Genomic DNA, 13,742 nt, shown 5'->3' with positions numbered 1-13,742 from the left:
GAGGCGAATGGAGGATAGGTTACCTAGGAGAATAATGGACTCTGCTATGGAGGGTAAGAGAAGTAGAGTTAGACCGAGACGACGATGGTTAGACCCGGTTTCTAACGATTTAAGGATGAGAGGTACAGAACTAAATGAGGCCACAACACTAGTTGCAAATCGAGGATTGTGGCGACGTTTAGTAAATTCACAGAGGCTTGCAGACTGGACGCTGAAAGGCATAACAGTCTATAATGATAATGTATGTATGTATGTATGTATGTATGTATGTATGTATGTAAAAAATTATTCAAAACTGCCACTGGTCCAAATAAAGATAAATTTTTAACAAACACCTGCAGTAGTGGCATTTTCTAAGACATTCAACTGAAGGGAGTTGGACCAGCAGCTCTCTCTGCTGTCAATTTGCAGAAAGAAAAATTGGTAAGTCATTAGTGTCACATAATTGAAGGAAAGATTTTTGGTTCATAAAATTGTACAGAAATGCACAACCTTATCTGATACCTTTCCATGGCCAACTGGAATTGATCAGAAAATTATGTTGATGAAATCTCGGCAGAAAATTTCAGAGAGCAACTTGCAAAATGTGAAAATGGTGGAAACTACATATAATGCATTTAAAATAAGTGTTACTAGTTCAAAGTTCTCGGAAGAGGAAAAAATTGTCTGAGCTGTTGGAGTTGGCAAGCAGTGACCGATTTCCTATTCTGGGACAACTACTATCTATTGTGTAAGTGAGGATTCAATCAGACAAACCTTATTCAAACAGATTTAGATAATCATTACAAAACAAATACATCGTGTCATTTGATGATGTTTAAATCTGAAGGTACATCACTGCAGTAAATGTATTTGATCCTGCAAGGGCTGTGGACCAATGCAAGAATTAGGTCATTATTCTGTAAGATTGTAAGTCTATGTTCAGTATCTTCTGAATTTTGTAATACAAAAGGGACACTAGCATTTTCAGTTATTAGTCCTACTACAGCTTTTAAATTTAATATTTCTGGACAGTTTAAATGTTAAGGTAAGAAAAACTAATATCAAGGTGTGCTAAATAGCACAACTCTATTTGTGGATATCAGGCTGAGGGGGATTCTTGCTGGCTCCTAAACATTTGGTCCGGCTCCTCAATTTAGAGAAAATTTCTGCACTCCTGGTGTACAGAATATTCATGATATAACATATACTGTTTTTATCTTCAAGAAGTACATATGCTACATAAATGGAGCACTAAAAAAAGAATAATCATACATAAATATATGCAATACGTACCCTACGAATACATAATTCAATCACAAAAAGGCTTGTTTATTTCTTTACTAGTATATTTTACTTACTAGACCTATTTGCTCCATCAATTTTAGAAATCACATCACCAAATCCACTAGATGGTGTTTCAACCAAAGGTGAACCATCTGCAAAATGCACCTAAAAATGAAAAGGTAGTTAGAAAATGCTCTAAAATGCTCAGGTTACAATTTACATAAACTGAACAGTTAATAGCAGATTTGTCTTTGAAGAGGAGATAGCAGCTCATGGTTTTCTTCTCTAATCTAACAGATAATATTCTTACACAAGAGTTACTAGCCATTTATTTTTATACAGCATCAGTTGTAGATCAGCAACCTTGAAAAAGTTTACCAGGAAAAGAAACAGAGTTAAAAGAGTAGTTGAAGAGGGGAAGATGAAGTGCAGGAAGAACTTTACTTAAAAATTTGAGGAAGACAGGGGAGACAATATGAAACTATTGTTTAGTGATGAATAACAAAAGGAAAGCAGTTGAAACCATGAAGGCAACTAAGGATCCCTAAGGAAACCTGGCTAGGAAAGAACAGGACATGAAGGAGGTTCTCAGGAATCATTTTAATCACTTCTTGAACAGGTCAGAGCCACACTGGGTAGTTCAGGCAGTAGAGCGCTGGCCTTCTGAGCTTAAGTTAGAAGGTTTAATTCCGGCCCAGTCCGGTGGTATTTGGAGGTGCTCAAATACATACTGGCACATCAAAGAACTTTTGCAGGACAGAATTCGGGCACATCAGCATATCCAAAAATCATAAATGTAGTTGGTAGGATGTAAAACCGATGATGATGATAGTAATAATGATAATAATAATAATAATAATAATAATAATAATAATAATAATAATAATAATAATAATAATAATTGTACCGGGCGGTACACCTCCACTCCGCTAATTTAAAAATTGCGCCAGGTGAAACTCCTCTGCTGGAGGAAGTCTGAACTTTACTGACAGTATCAATTTTCTACCTTCTCAGAAGATGTCACCACGTGGAAAATTTTGAGTTTTTGAACTGTGTCATTTTTGATGTGTTTTTGTTTCGCTTGAAGTAAGAAGTGTGAACTTTCTCTTCTAGAGGACACTACTGAAGATCTACAATAGTGCAACCTAGTGCGGAGTCAAAGAACTATTTTTTTTGGAGAAAATTTAATTTCAAGAGTTTGTTCTTTGTTAAATTTCTTTCTATCATTGTTTAAGTTGGCAATATTTACCCCTTTTCTTCCCCTTGTTATGAATGTATCCAATCCCGAATTTCTTCAATTAATTTCTATCCAATCAGATGTATCTTCCCCCAACTTGAATCTGTTGCGGGGTCCTATCCAATAAAGAGTTTGTGGGAGGGTGTTTTCTTTCCCCTAACGCCTAGAAACTTCCGCGAGAGTATTTAAACTGCTGATTTTTGGGTCTCTAGGCCACTTCTGTTCCATCTTTCAGTGTGTTAAGTACATAGCAGGGGGCGGGAAGCGCCTCTTTCTTCTCCAGCCGTTCAACACAAGGTAATGGCCGATTAATAACTTCTTTCTTTGCTAGCTCAGCAGTTTAACTTTCGGGGCGGGTTCTAAGCGTTCAGCCATGTAACCTTTTCCTAATATGTAACTACTCCTTTCATATATTCTCTTTTAAAACGACATATTGGGATAGAGAGTGCTAACCCTCTCGAGCTCCCACTCACATTGTCTTGAGGTGAACTTATTTTCTCAACCTATTTTTCGTTAATGTAAAACAAATTGTTCTTTTCTTAAGTCACCTCTTTAGCATGGGATTAGCCCTTGTATTAACGGCCTAGTGCCAAGTAGGTCTTAATCAAAGTGTATTAGGAGTGCAAGTTCGCCTCCTCTCAAATTGTTATTTTAGAGGTCATTTAATTAACCTGCTTTTCTTTTAATAGACCTCAGTAGATTGGGTATTTTACCCCTGTGTTTATGTCCGTTGAGGACAACTTGAAGGTGGAGTTTGGTGTGGCCTGGGAGAGGCTTAAATTTTGAGAGCGAGTGGCTCTTTTGAAAATTCTGGGTTGTATGCCTCATGGAGGTTTTTCAGTGTAATTTGGAGCAAGGGCTCCTAGGTATAAATGGGGTTTTCTCCCCCTCTGTTAAAACTTGTGTTTGAGGTAAAACTGAGCTGATTGCCCAAGCATTGTGAAGTCAGGGCGCGAAGCCCAAATTCTGTAAATATTGTAACTAACCCCTTTTGAATTGCTACTTTGTACCTGCCATGCTTGTTATTTCTTTGTTTTCGAAAAGAAAATATAACCTTGTTAACTTTTAAATTAATTTTACATTGCACTATAATTTCGTAGCTTGAAACCCATTCACACCCGCACCTTCTTTCACCTCTACCTACCACGGAAAAGTCCGTAACAAGTGGTAGCAGAGCGTGGTTGAATGGGTCTCAATTTAGCCCCTTTTGACGGCTAAATATTGTTTGTTCCGAACTCTAACTATTTTCCCAGTTGCTGGAATTTTTTGAGTTTTTCAAAATTGGTCTGTCATCATGCCCGGCCCTCGCGATGTTCTCCTTCTTAACTATTTGCGTAAGGAGGAGTTGATCTATGAATTAACTATCAGAAATGTGCAATCTGGAGGCACGGTTGCAATAGACACTAACAAACTTAGAGAGTCCCTTGATTTGCCCATTTCCATCCCCAATTTGGGAGAGAAAGAAATTGACGACTCTCTTTCCACGATCACGGAGAATATTACTGGGCTACCTTCTGTAGTTAGTTTTTTTGATGAAAATGATCCGTCTCCTAATCAAATTAAGCGTGTGCAAGGCAGGCTATATCATTTTTCGAATAGGGTTAACGATCTGTTGTCTCTAAAACTGAATGATGTTCAGAGGAAGGAAGCTAGTACGCTCCTGGAAAATATTTCCGAATTATCTAGTAAGGTCACTCAATTGTTAACTGGGGAAGTTCCTCCCAAATCTGATCAACCCACCATAGTAAATGCAGGTAGTGAGGAAGCGCCTCCCAAGGGAGAAGTTAATAGAATAACCGTTGCTGCTCAAACTATCCCTGCCCCATTGGACAACGAGTCTGAACGCCGTGCATCGCTGAGTAACATCCGTTCTGAATTAACTTCCTTGCCATTGAAACCTTTACCTACTATGTCACCCGGGTTTAGCAGCTTGCCTCATCCATTGGCAATGTTGCTCAGAGGTATCTCTAAGTTTTCCGTTAATACCACCAGTGATGTAATTTCATTTTTAAGATTTCTAGTGGAATTCCAGGATCATGCCCTTGTTTTTTCTCTTTCTCCATGTCAAATCTTGCAAATTATCTATCCGTATGCTATTGGTATTCTCTCTGATAAAATAGTAAGAGCCATTGCCGAGCAATCATCTATTGAGGATTTCCATGCCCATTTGCTAGCTAACTTCATCCCTGCTAGGGCCAGGTCCTCCCTTATTCAGAAGTACTATTATCGTGTACAGCGCTTGGATGAAAACTTGGCTGATTTCATACAGGACATTAAGTTTTATACTAGGGTGTTTGCCCTTCATTTTCCTGAAGATCAGATTGTACAGGCTATTGTAGAGGGAATTTCACCTCCCTATAGGTCATATTTGTGTTTCGCGGCGTGCCCGCAAACTTTCTCGGAACTTGAAGCATTGGCCGTCTCAGCGGAAGGAGTTAGATACGCCGATTCTTTGCGTGTCGCGAAAGAACCCCCGCCTTCCATTAGTAATACTCGGCCTCCACCTTGCCGATCAGTCACCCCCGGTAAATGTTATGCTTGCGGGTCGCCTGACCATCTGCGCAATAAGTGTCCTCTGATCAAAACTAGTAGGGCAAATAATGGAGCTGGTTCATCACAAGGCTGTTTTAAATGTGGGGCTTTCTCACATATCGCAAAGAATTGTCCCAATTCGAAAAGCACCCCCTCCTGCTCAACTTCTGGTGTAACTTCCAACAACAATCAAAAGTGACTAGTGGCTGCGGCTGAGTCAACTAATTCTGCTTCCCAAGGCTCAGCCCCTGGCAAAAAGGTCGAGAATTCAGGGAACGATAAGTCTTCGAATTCATCTTTTGAAGGTCCCAAAGAGTGTCTTAGGATTGCGGCGGATACCCCCCGCACCTGTTCCTTTTCTTAAGATTGAGTTAAATAACGAGCCTATAACAGCTCTCTTAGATTCAGGCAGTGTTTGTTCGATTATTTCGGCTGAATGGTATTCTAAATTGAAATCGGTTTGTAAACTTCCTGACTATGTCTCATCTTCTATTCAATATGTTTCGGCTAATTCATCTCCATTAGAAATTCTAGGTTCCGTACTGGTCAAAATTCGTATTTTTAAGTTTACTTGGAAAATTAAATTGTTTGTGGCCAAGCACCTGTCTTGCCCCATTATATTGGGAGCTGACTTTATTTCTCACACTGGTCTTGTGCTCGATCTCCAGTCTAGGTCGTGCACATTCAAATTTGCTTCTAGTTGTAAAATACCACTATTAAAGTGTAATTCTGTGTCATGTTCTTCTATTTCGCCTACCCAGGATGAGATGTTGTTAGACCTTAGACATCTACCTGAGGAGCGGGCTGATAGTATTCGTAAATTATGTCAGTCATTTCCAGAGGTGTTCTCTGATACTCTTGGTGTTACTGACCTTATTGAATACAAAATTGAGGTCACGGATTCGATTCCTGTCCGTTTTCCACCGTATAGGCTATCTCCACCTAAAATGAAGGCTCTGAAAGAAATTATCGATCAGATGTTGAAGGATGGTATTATTAGGCCCTCTAAGTCGGCGTATTCATCGCCTATATTTCTAGTCCCGAAACCCCAAGGAGGCTTCAGGCCTGTCATTGATTACAGGGCTCTCAATCGGAAGGTGGTGTTGCAATCTGTGCCCCTTCCTGACCTTCATTCTTGCTTTTCATGGTTTCGTAAGGCCAAGTTCTTCACTATCTTGGACTTGAATCAGGCCTATAATCAAATTCCCCTTGCCGAAGAGTCTAAACACCTTACAGCGTTTGCCACGGACTGGAATTTATACGAATACAACCGCGTGCCTTTCGGGCTCCCCACGGGGGCAGCTGTGCTCACTAGGCTACTAGATAGGGTCTTCTCCGACATCAAATTCGAGTACTTATATCACTATTTAGATGATGTCGTCGTATTTTCAGAGACTTTTGAAGAACATCTAGATCATTTGCGAGAAGTTCTCGATCGCCTTCGTAAGGCTGGGTTAACTGTTAAGTTGTCCAAGGTTGCCTTTGCTAAGCCCTCTATGTCATTCTTAGGGCATATTGTGTCACCCGATGGTGTAGCAGTCGATCATTCTAGAACACAGGCCATCCGTGATTTTAAACCTCCCAAGGACATTAAAGGTATCGCCAGGTTCATTGGTATGGTGAATTTCTTCAGGAAGTTCATTCCTAACTTTGCTAATAGAGCGGCGCCCTTAAACCTTCTTCGTAGGAAAGGCATCAAATTCGAGTGGGGACCTTCTCAACAAGCCGCTTTTGAAGATCTTAAATTAGCGCTTTGTAATGCCCCTGTACTTGCTATGCCTGATTTCTCGAAGAAATTCATCGTCCAAACCGACGCGTCGTCGTCAGCAGTAGCTGCAGTCCTTCTTCAAGAGACTGAACTAGGGAGGCGACCCATCGCCTATGCATCTAGGACTCTATCGGCTCAAGAAGCCAAGTATTTCATCTATGAGCTCGAAGGGTTGGCAGTCTTATTTGCCTTAGAAAAGTTCCGTCTCTATCTGGAACATGTCAAATTCGACCTGGAGACAGATAATCAAGCATTAAGCTGGGTCTTAGGTAGGCCGCGTCGTACTGGTCGTATAGCCCGCTGGGCTATTCGTATTTCCGCCTTCCAGTTTGATGTTAGACATATCAGAGGTACCAAAAATGTTGTTGCTGATGGACTCAGCCGTATGTTTCATAACGACGTCGAGACCCACGAACCGGTCGACAGTTCATCACCTCCCGAGTCCATACTATCTGGTGTTAATGCCATCTTAACAGATGCTCCCATGCTTTTTAGGGATATTGAGAAATATCAACGTGAAGATCCGACGCTGGCTCCGATAATGGAAACCCTTTCTTCTGGGGAACATGTTGTCCCTTATGTTCTGAGGAATGGTGTTCTATGTTGCCCATCGAGGCATGATAGGATGATGAAAGTCGTCGTTCCAGCTGTTCTTGTACCTATGATCTTCAAGTATTATCATGAGACCCCATTAGGAGGGCATCTTGGAATCTTTAAAACTCGTGAGAAGATTCGTGAAATGTTCATCTGGAAAGGTATGGACGGTGAAATCCGGGAACTTGTAAAAGCTTGTAAATCTTGTTTGCTCAGTAAACCCACCATGTCCACCAAGGTAGGCCTTTTGTCTTCGCATCAAGCGTCGCGCCCCATGGAACGTCTGTATATCGATTATGTAGGACCCTTCCCCCAGTCAAAGGGTAATGCTAACAAGTTCATCTTTGTGTGCGTAGATGGTTTTACCAGATTTTCTTGGTTATTTCCGACAAAGCTGGCTACCGCTCAGTCTACCATTACCTGCTTAAATTCTATTTTTGCTTCTTTTGGTCCGTGTCAATATATTGTATCTGATAATGCTAAGGCTTTTACATCTAATTTATTTCGTAAATTCTGTTTTGACTTATCAATCTCTCATGTAACTACTTCTGCTTATTACCCTCAACCATCTCTGGCTGAACGGGTTAACCGTAATCTCAGGTCCGCACTTATTGCCTATCATCATGAAGATCATTCCAGGTGGGACACGTCCCTGCATTGGATAACTTTTGCTTTGAATTCGGCGGTTCATGAATCTCACAAGTTTACTCCAGCTTCTTTGATGTTCAAGTTTGTTCCCAACTCGCCGCTCTCTAACCTCTGGTCTCTGAATGACATTCTACCCGAGACAATAGATCCGGATAACATTAAAGATCTTTGGAAGAAGGCTAAAGCCAATCTTAAAGTGTCTCATGAAAAGGTTAGGGAAAGGTATGATCGTGGACGGAGACCCACCCCTTTGAAGGTAGGTGACCAGGTGATGGTCAAAAATTTTGTTCCCGCGGGCAAGCTTGCCCCCAGATTTCATGGGCCATGCATCATTCTCGATTTTCTTACGCCGGTTACCTTGTTAGTAAGCAATCCAGCCACCGAGAGGATATTTAGGGTTCACCTGTCACAGGTGAAACCAGTGTAAATTTTGTGTCAACTTGCTTCATATAATTTGATAGGAATATGAAGGTTATATTTTTTTTGAGTTCCACTCTTAAGGCATTCTGCTCCTTCTATTTTATTTTATATGTAAGCATTTCTTGTAAACCTCCCCGATTGTTAAACTGCCTTCCTGTCCTTACCTCGGCCATTACCACGCTCCCGTCTCCTGCGTCAATACACACAGTGGCTTGACTCATGCCATGGATATTTGAACGCCGCTGGCCCCTCAACCTCTCCACAAGCCTGTACCCTCAAAAAAGATGATGGTCCAACACAATTCTGCCGCCAAGCTTTAATGTTTCAGTGCCCCCGCAGCCGCGCGGCGCCGTGCAGCAACTGGAGCTGAGGACGGGCCCCCTCGGCCCCAGCGAGGACGACGTGTGCACGGCGAGCCGGAGCTCTCCTCCCGGCCAAGGCTGATGTGCGGCGCACAACCTGCTACTTGCCCGCAGCCTGTTTATGTTCACCGCGGGCGCGGCGTGCTTCAACACCTCTGCTCCCCTCATAGTGCGGGCGAGCGGTATCTCAGGGTACTTGAGGGGTCCGAGCGGCCTCCTTTGGACGCAAGCCGCAACGGCCGGTCTGGCCATCCCACTTCATCACCATCTACTACATGAACAGATACTATAAGTAATGACTACACTTGGGAATTCAACTGCAATATTTGGTGGACTTTGAAAATTTTTTTTTTTCCTTCACTTTCAAGTATAAAAAGTTATCTTCAGAAATTCAACTTCTACAAATATAAAGACTTTACTTCATCTGCAACAACAAAATTTTGAAACTCTATCAAACCAAATTAAAAAAATCTTATAAATACTTCTGCAATCAATCTTCATATCCACAGCATAACTTGGACCTTGTTTCAAAATGATTTCATGTGTCATCCCTGGAGGAACTTTTGGGGGGGGAGGTCTGTACCGGGCGGTACACCTCCACTCCGCTAATTTAAAAATTGCGCCAGGTGAAACTCCTCTGCTGGAGGAAGTCTGAACTTTACTGACAGTATCAATTTTCTACCTTCTCAGAAGATGTCACCACGTGGAAAATTTTGAGTTTTTGAACTGTGTCATTTTTGATGTGTTTTTGTTTCGCTTGAAGTAAGAAGTGTGAACTTTCTCTTCTAGAGGACACTACTGAAGATCTACAATAGTGCAACCTAGTGCGGAGTCAAAGAACTATTTTTTTTGGAGAAAATTTAATTTCAAGAGTTTGTTCTTTGTTAAATTTCTTTCTATCATTGTTTAAGTTGGCAATATTTACCCCTTTTCTTCCCCTTGTTATGAATGTATCCAATCCCGAATTTCTTCAATTAATTTCTATCCAATCAGATGTATCTTCCCCCAACTTGAATCTGTTGCGGGGTCCTATCCAATAAAGAGTTTGTGGGAGGGTGTTTTCTTTCCCCTAACGCCTAGAAACTTCCGCGAGAGTATTTAAACTGCTGATTTTTGGGTCTCTAGGCCACTTCTGTTCCATCTTTCAGTGTGTTAAGTACATAGCAGGGGGCGGGAAGCGCCTCTTTCTTCTCCAGCCGTTCAACACAAGGTAATGGCCGATTAATAACTTCTTTCTTTGCTAGCTCAGCAGTTTAACTTTCGGGGCGGGTTCTAAGCGTTCAGCCATGTAACCTTTTCCTAATATGTAACTACTCCTTTCATATATTCTCTTTTAAAACGACATATTGGGATAGAGAGTGCTAACCCTCTCGAGCTCCCACTCACATTGTCTTGAGGTGAACTTATTTTCTCAACCTATTTTTCGTTAATGTAAAACAAATTGTTCTTTTCTTAAGTCACCTCTTTAGCATGGGATTAGCCCTTGTATTAACGGCCTAGTGCCAAGTAGGTCTTAATCAAAGTGTATTAGGAGTGCAAGTTCGCCTCCTCTCAAATTGTTATTTTAGAGGTCATTTAATTAACCTGCTTTTCTTTTAATAGACCTCAGTAGATTGGGTATTTTACCCCTGTGTTTATGTCCGTTGAGGACAACTTGAAGGTGGAGTTTGGTGTGGCCTGGGAGAGGCTTAAATTTTGAGAGCGAGTGGCTCTCTTGAAAATTCTGGGTTGTATGCCTCATGGAGGTTTTTCAGTGTAATTTGGAGCAAGGGCTCCTAGGTATAAATGGGGTTTTCTCGCCCTCTGTTAAAACTTGTGTTTGAGGTAAAACTGAGCTGATTGCCCAAGCATTGTGAAGTCAGGGCGCGAAGCCCAAATTCTGTAAATATTGTAACTAACCCCTTTTGAATTGCTACTTTGTACCTGCCATGCTTGTTATTTCTTTGTTTTCGAAAAGAAAATATAACCTTGTTAACTTTTAAATTAATTTTACATTGCACTATAATTTCGTAGCTTGAAACCCATTCACACCCGCACCTTCTTTCACCTCTACCTACCACGGAAAAGTCCGTAACAATAATAATAATAATAATAATAATGAACAGGTCAGAAGCAGATAAGAGAACAAAAGATGTTCAAAGCGACACAGAGGAACCTTCTATTACATTCTCTTACAGAAACAGAAGCAGCACTTAAGAAGGTGCTATAAGAGAACTCCCAAGGAATCAAAGTTTATATGGACATGATTAAAGCAGCGGAAGTCCAGGGTTTACAGTGGTTACACATGGTGCTGATTCAATATGGAAGGATGACAAGATACCTGTTGATTTGAGCAAGGGTATCATTATCCCCATTTAAGAAAGGAAATTGCTGAAAATGCTCCAACCACCGGCAAGTAACTTTCCTTTCTCATGGGCTTAAAATTCTTGATCTTGGAGAGTAGACTACGAGTCATCTTAGAGCCACAGTTAGAAGAGGAATAGTATGGGTTCAGACCTACTCCTCAAGTGTTCTTATGTTAATGGAGCAATAATAGGAGAAATACTCAGTTCATAGTTTTCCTGGATAATGAGCAGGCATATGACAGCATGGCAAGATAAGATATGGGGATGCCTGAAAAAAAAAAAAAAAAAAAAAAAAAGGGGAATGTGCCAGAGAGACTTGTGAGGGAAGTTTAGATGCTGAATAAGCACAATACCAGCTGTGAGCAATTTAGTGACAACATTCATCCTGGTTCCAGATCAAAAGTGATCCAGCAAGGCAGTCCATTATCCCCATTATTGTTCAACGATGATGATGATGATGATGATGATGCTTGTTGTTTAAAGGGGTCTAACATCTGGGTCATTGGCCCCTAAGATTTATCCACTGATCAAAATTCAAAGACATGATGAAGAACGAAAGAATGAATATGAATTTAAAATAATCAGCGGATCCAATTCACAATACTGAAAGTTAAAATAATTCCAAAATCCATCCACTGATGAATTCAAAAAGACAAAGATGAACAATGATTATGAACGTAAAACGATCAGTGGATCCGACCCACAATACCACAACTTCCCATAAAATAACTGAACAAGGGACTGCTTCTAAAGCAAAATCCTAAATAGATTATGCTTATTCACTAAAGTAGTCCAAAATTCAGGTCACCGGCCCCTTATAATGGTAAAGTAGAACCATGGTGTTCCTCACATAGTGGTACTAATCACAAGTAACGCAGACTCACGTGTCCCTGACATAGTGGTACTAATCAAAGGTAATGTACTTTGCACAGGTAATGCAGACCTATGGCGTTTCTCATATAATGGCACCACTCATAGGCAACGCAAACCCATGGTGTTCCTCACATAAGGATATTAATCATAGAGACCGTACTATTCCATGGTGTTCCTCACATAGTGGGTACTAACCACAGGCAACACAGACCGATGGCGCCACTCATATAGTGGTGCTAATCATAGGCAATATCCAGATCCGTTATATCTCTCGCATAACGGTACTAGTCACAGGCAATGTAAACCCATGGTGTTCCACGTATAGTGGTACTAATCACGAGTACTGGAAACCCATAATGACCCACCTACGATGCTACTAATCATAAACCTATGGTGTGACCCACCTAGCGATACTAATCGCAAGTAAAGTGGACCCATGGTGTTTCTCGTGTAGTTGTACTAATCACAAGTAGTCTCACAGTTCTATTCAATCATCCTTTGGTTACCCCTTTTAGTCGCTTTTTACGACAGGCATACCTCACAAAATATATAGAAGATGGCTATGAAAACAACAAAGTCACTGGAGTAGTTTTTGTTGACTTGACATCAGCCTACGATACAGTTAATCACCATATACTGCTTTGTAAAGTGCACAGTATAACTAAGGACTATAAACTCACCCAAATGATCAAGTGCTTTCCACAGAACAGAAGGCTTTTTGTTGAATTCCAAGGCCAGAGGAGTAGATGGAGGAATTTAAAGAATGGCCTTCCACAAGTGAGTGTGCTAGCTCCTATACTTTTCAACATCTACACCACCAATGATCAGCCTCGCCCACAAGGGACAAAGAGCTTTATTTATGCAGACGATGTCGCTCTGGCAGTTCAAGAGGAAATGTCTGAACTTGCTGAAGAGAAGCTCTCCGATGCTCTACAAATTCCAAGTGGTTATTACCAAGAGAACCGACTAAAGCCAAACCCATCAAAAACACAAGTCTGTGCCTTCCATCTAAAAAATCGACAGAAAGCGAGAAAATTGCAAGTGATTTGGGAAGGTAAAATATTAGAACACTGCTTCACTCCCAAATATTTAGGAGTAACTCTTGACTGAGCACTAACCTATAGAACACACTGAACACAAGAAGGAAGGTATTTGCAAGGAACAATATTATCCGGAAATTATTGGGTTCAACCTGCAGGACACATCCTCTCCTTTTAAGAACTTCAGCAATAGCCCTCGGTTATTCAGCTGCAGAATACGTCGGCCCTGTCTGGTGTACATCTAGTCATGCTAATCAAGTGGATGTCGCCTTAAATGAGACCTGTAGACTCATTACAGGATGTTTGAGATCTACACCTCTTGATAAAGTTTATTGTCTAGCAGGTATCCTACCTCCAGATATTCACCGTGAGTGTGCATCCAGACTGGAGAAATCTAAAGCACTGAACCTGATGACTATGGGTACCACCCAGCAACCCAACGGCTCAAGTCAAGAAATGCTTTCTCCATACAACTGCAAGCCTCACTGAATCACCATCAAACTTCAGAGTGAATTCATGGCGTTCCAGATCCAGCCACCTTGCAGGATGGATGACGCCGTCCGAAAGACTCCCTTCAGGCCACAAGGAAAGCTGGTCAACATGGAAGGTACTCAACAGGTTGCGTTCAGGAGTTGGAAGAGCAAAGACCAACATAAG

The 13,742-nt window shown here is 41.2% G+C and overlaps 1 protein-coding gene across 1 annotated transcript in view; it reads right to left on the bottom strand.

Annotated features, from left to right (window-relative positions):
• The window catches only part of LOC136873911 (motile sperm domain-containing protein 2), a 234,990-nt gene that overhangs the window by 83,334 nt on the left and 137,914 nt on the right, over positions 1-13,742 (bottom strand). The window contains exon 6 of the mRNA XM_067147242.2: positions 1,341-1,431. Coding sequence (XP_067003343.2) covers positions 1,341-1,431 — 91 coding nt within the window. The remainder of the gene's footprint in view (positions 1-1,340; positions 1,432-13,742) is intronic.

This window comes from Anabrus simplex, chromosome 5 (genome assembly GCF_040414725.1).
Source record: "Anabrus simplex isolate iqAnaSimp1 chromosome 5, ASM4041472v1, whole genome shotgun sequence".
In the NCBI taxonomy this organism is placed as follows: domain Eukaryota; kingdom Metazoa; phylum Arthropoda; class Insecta; order Orthoptera; family Tettigoniidae; genus Anabrus; species Anabrus simplex.
Note: the sequence above shows the minus strand (reverse complement) of the source record. Positions and strands in the feature narration are given on the sequence as shown.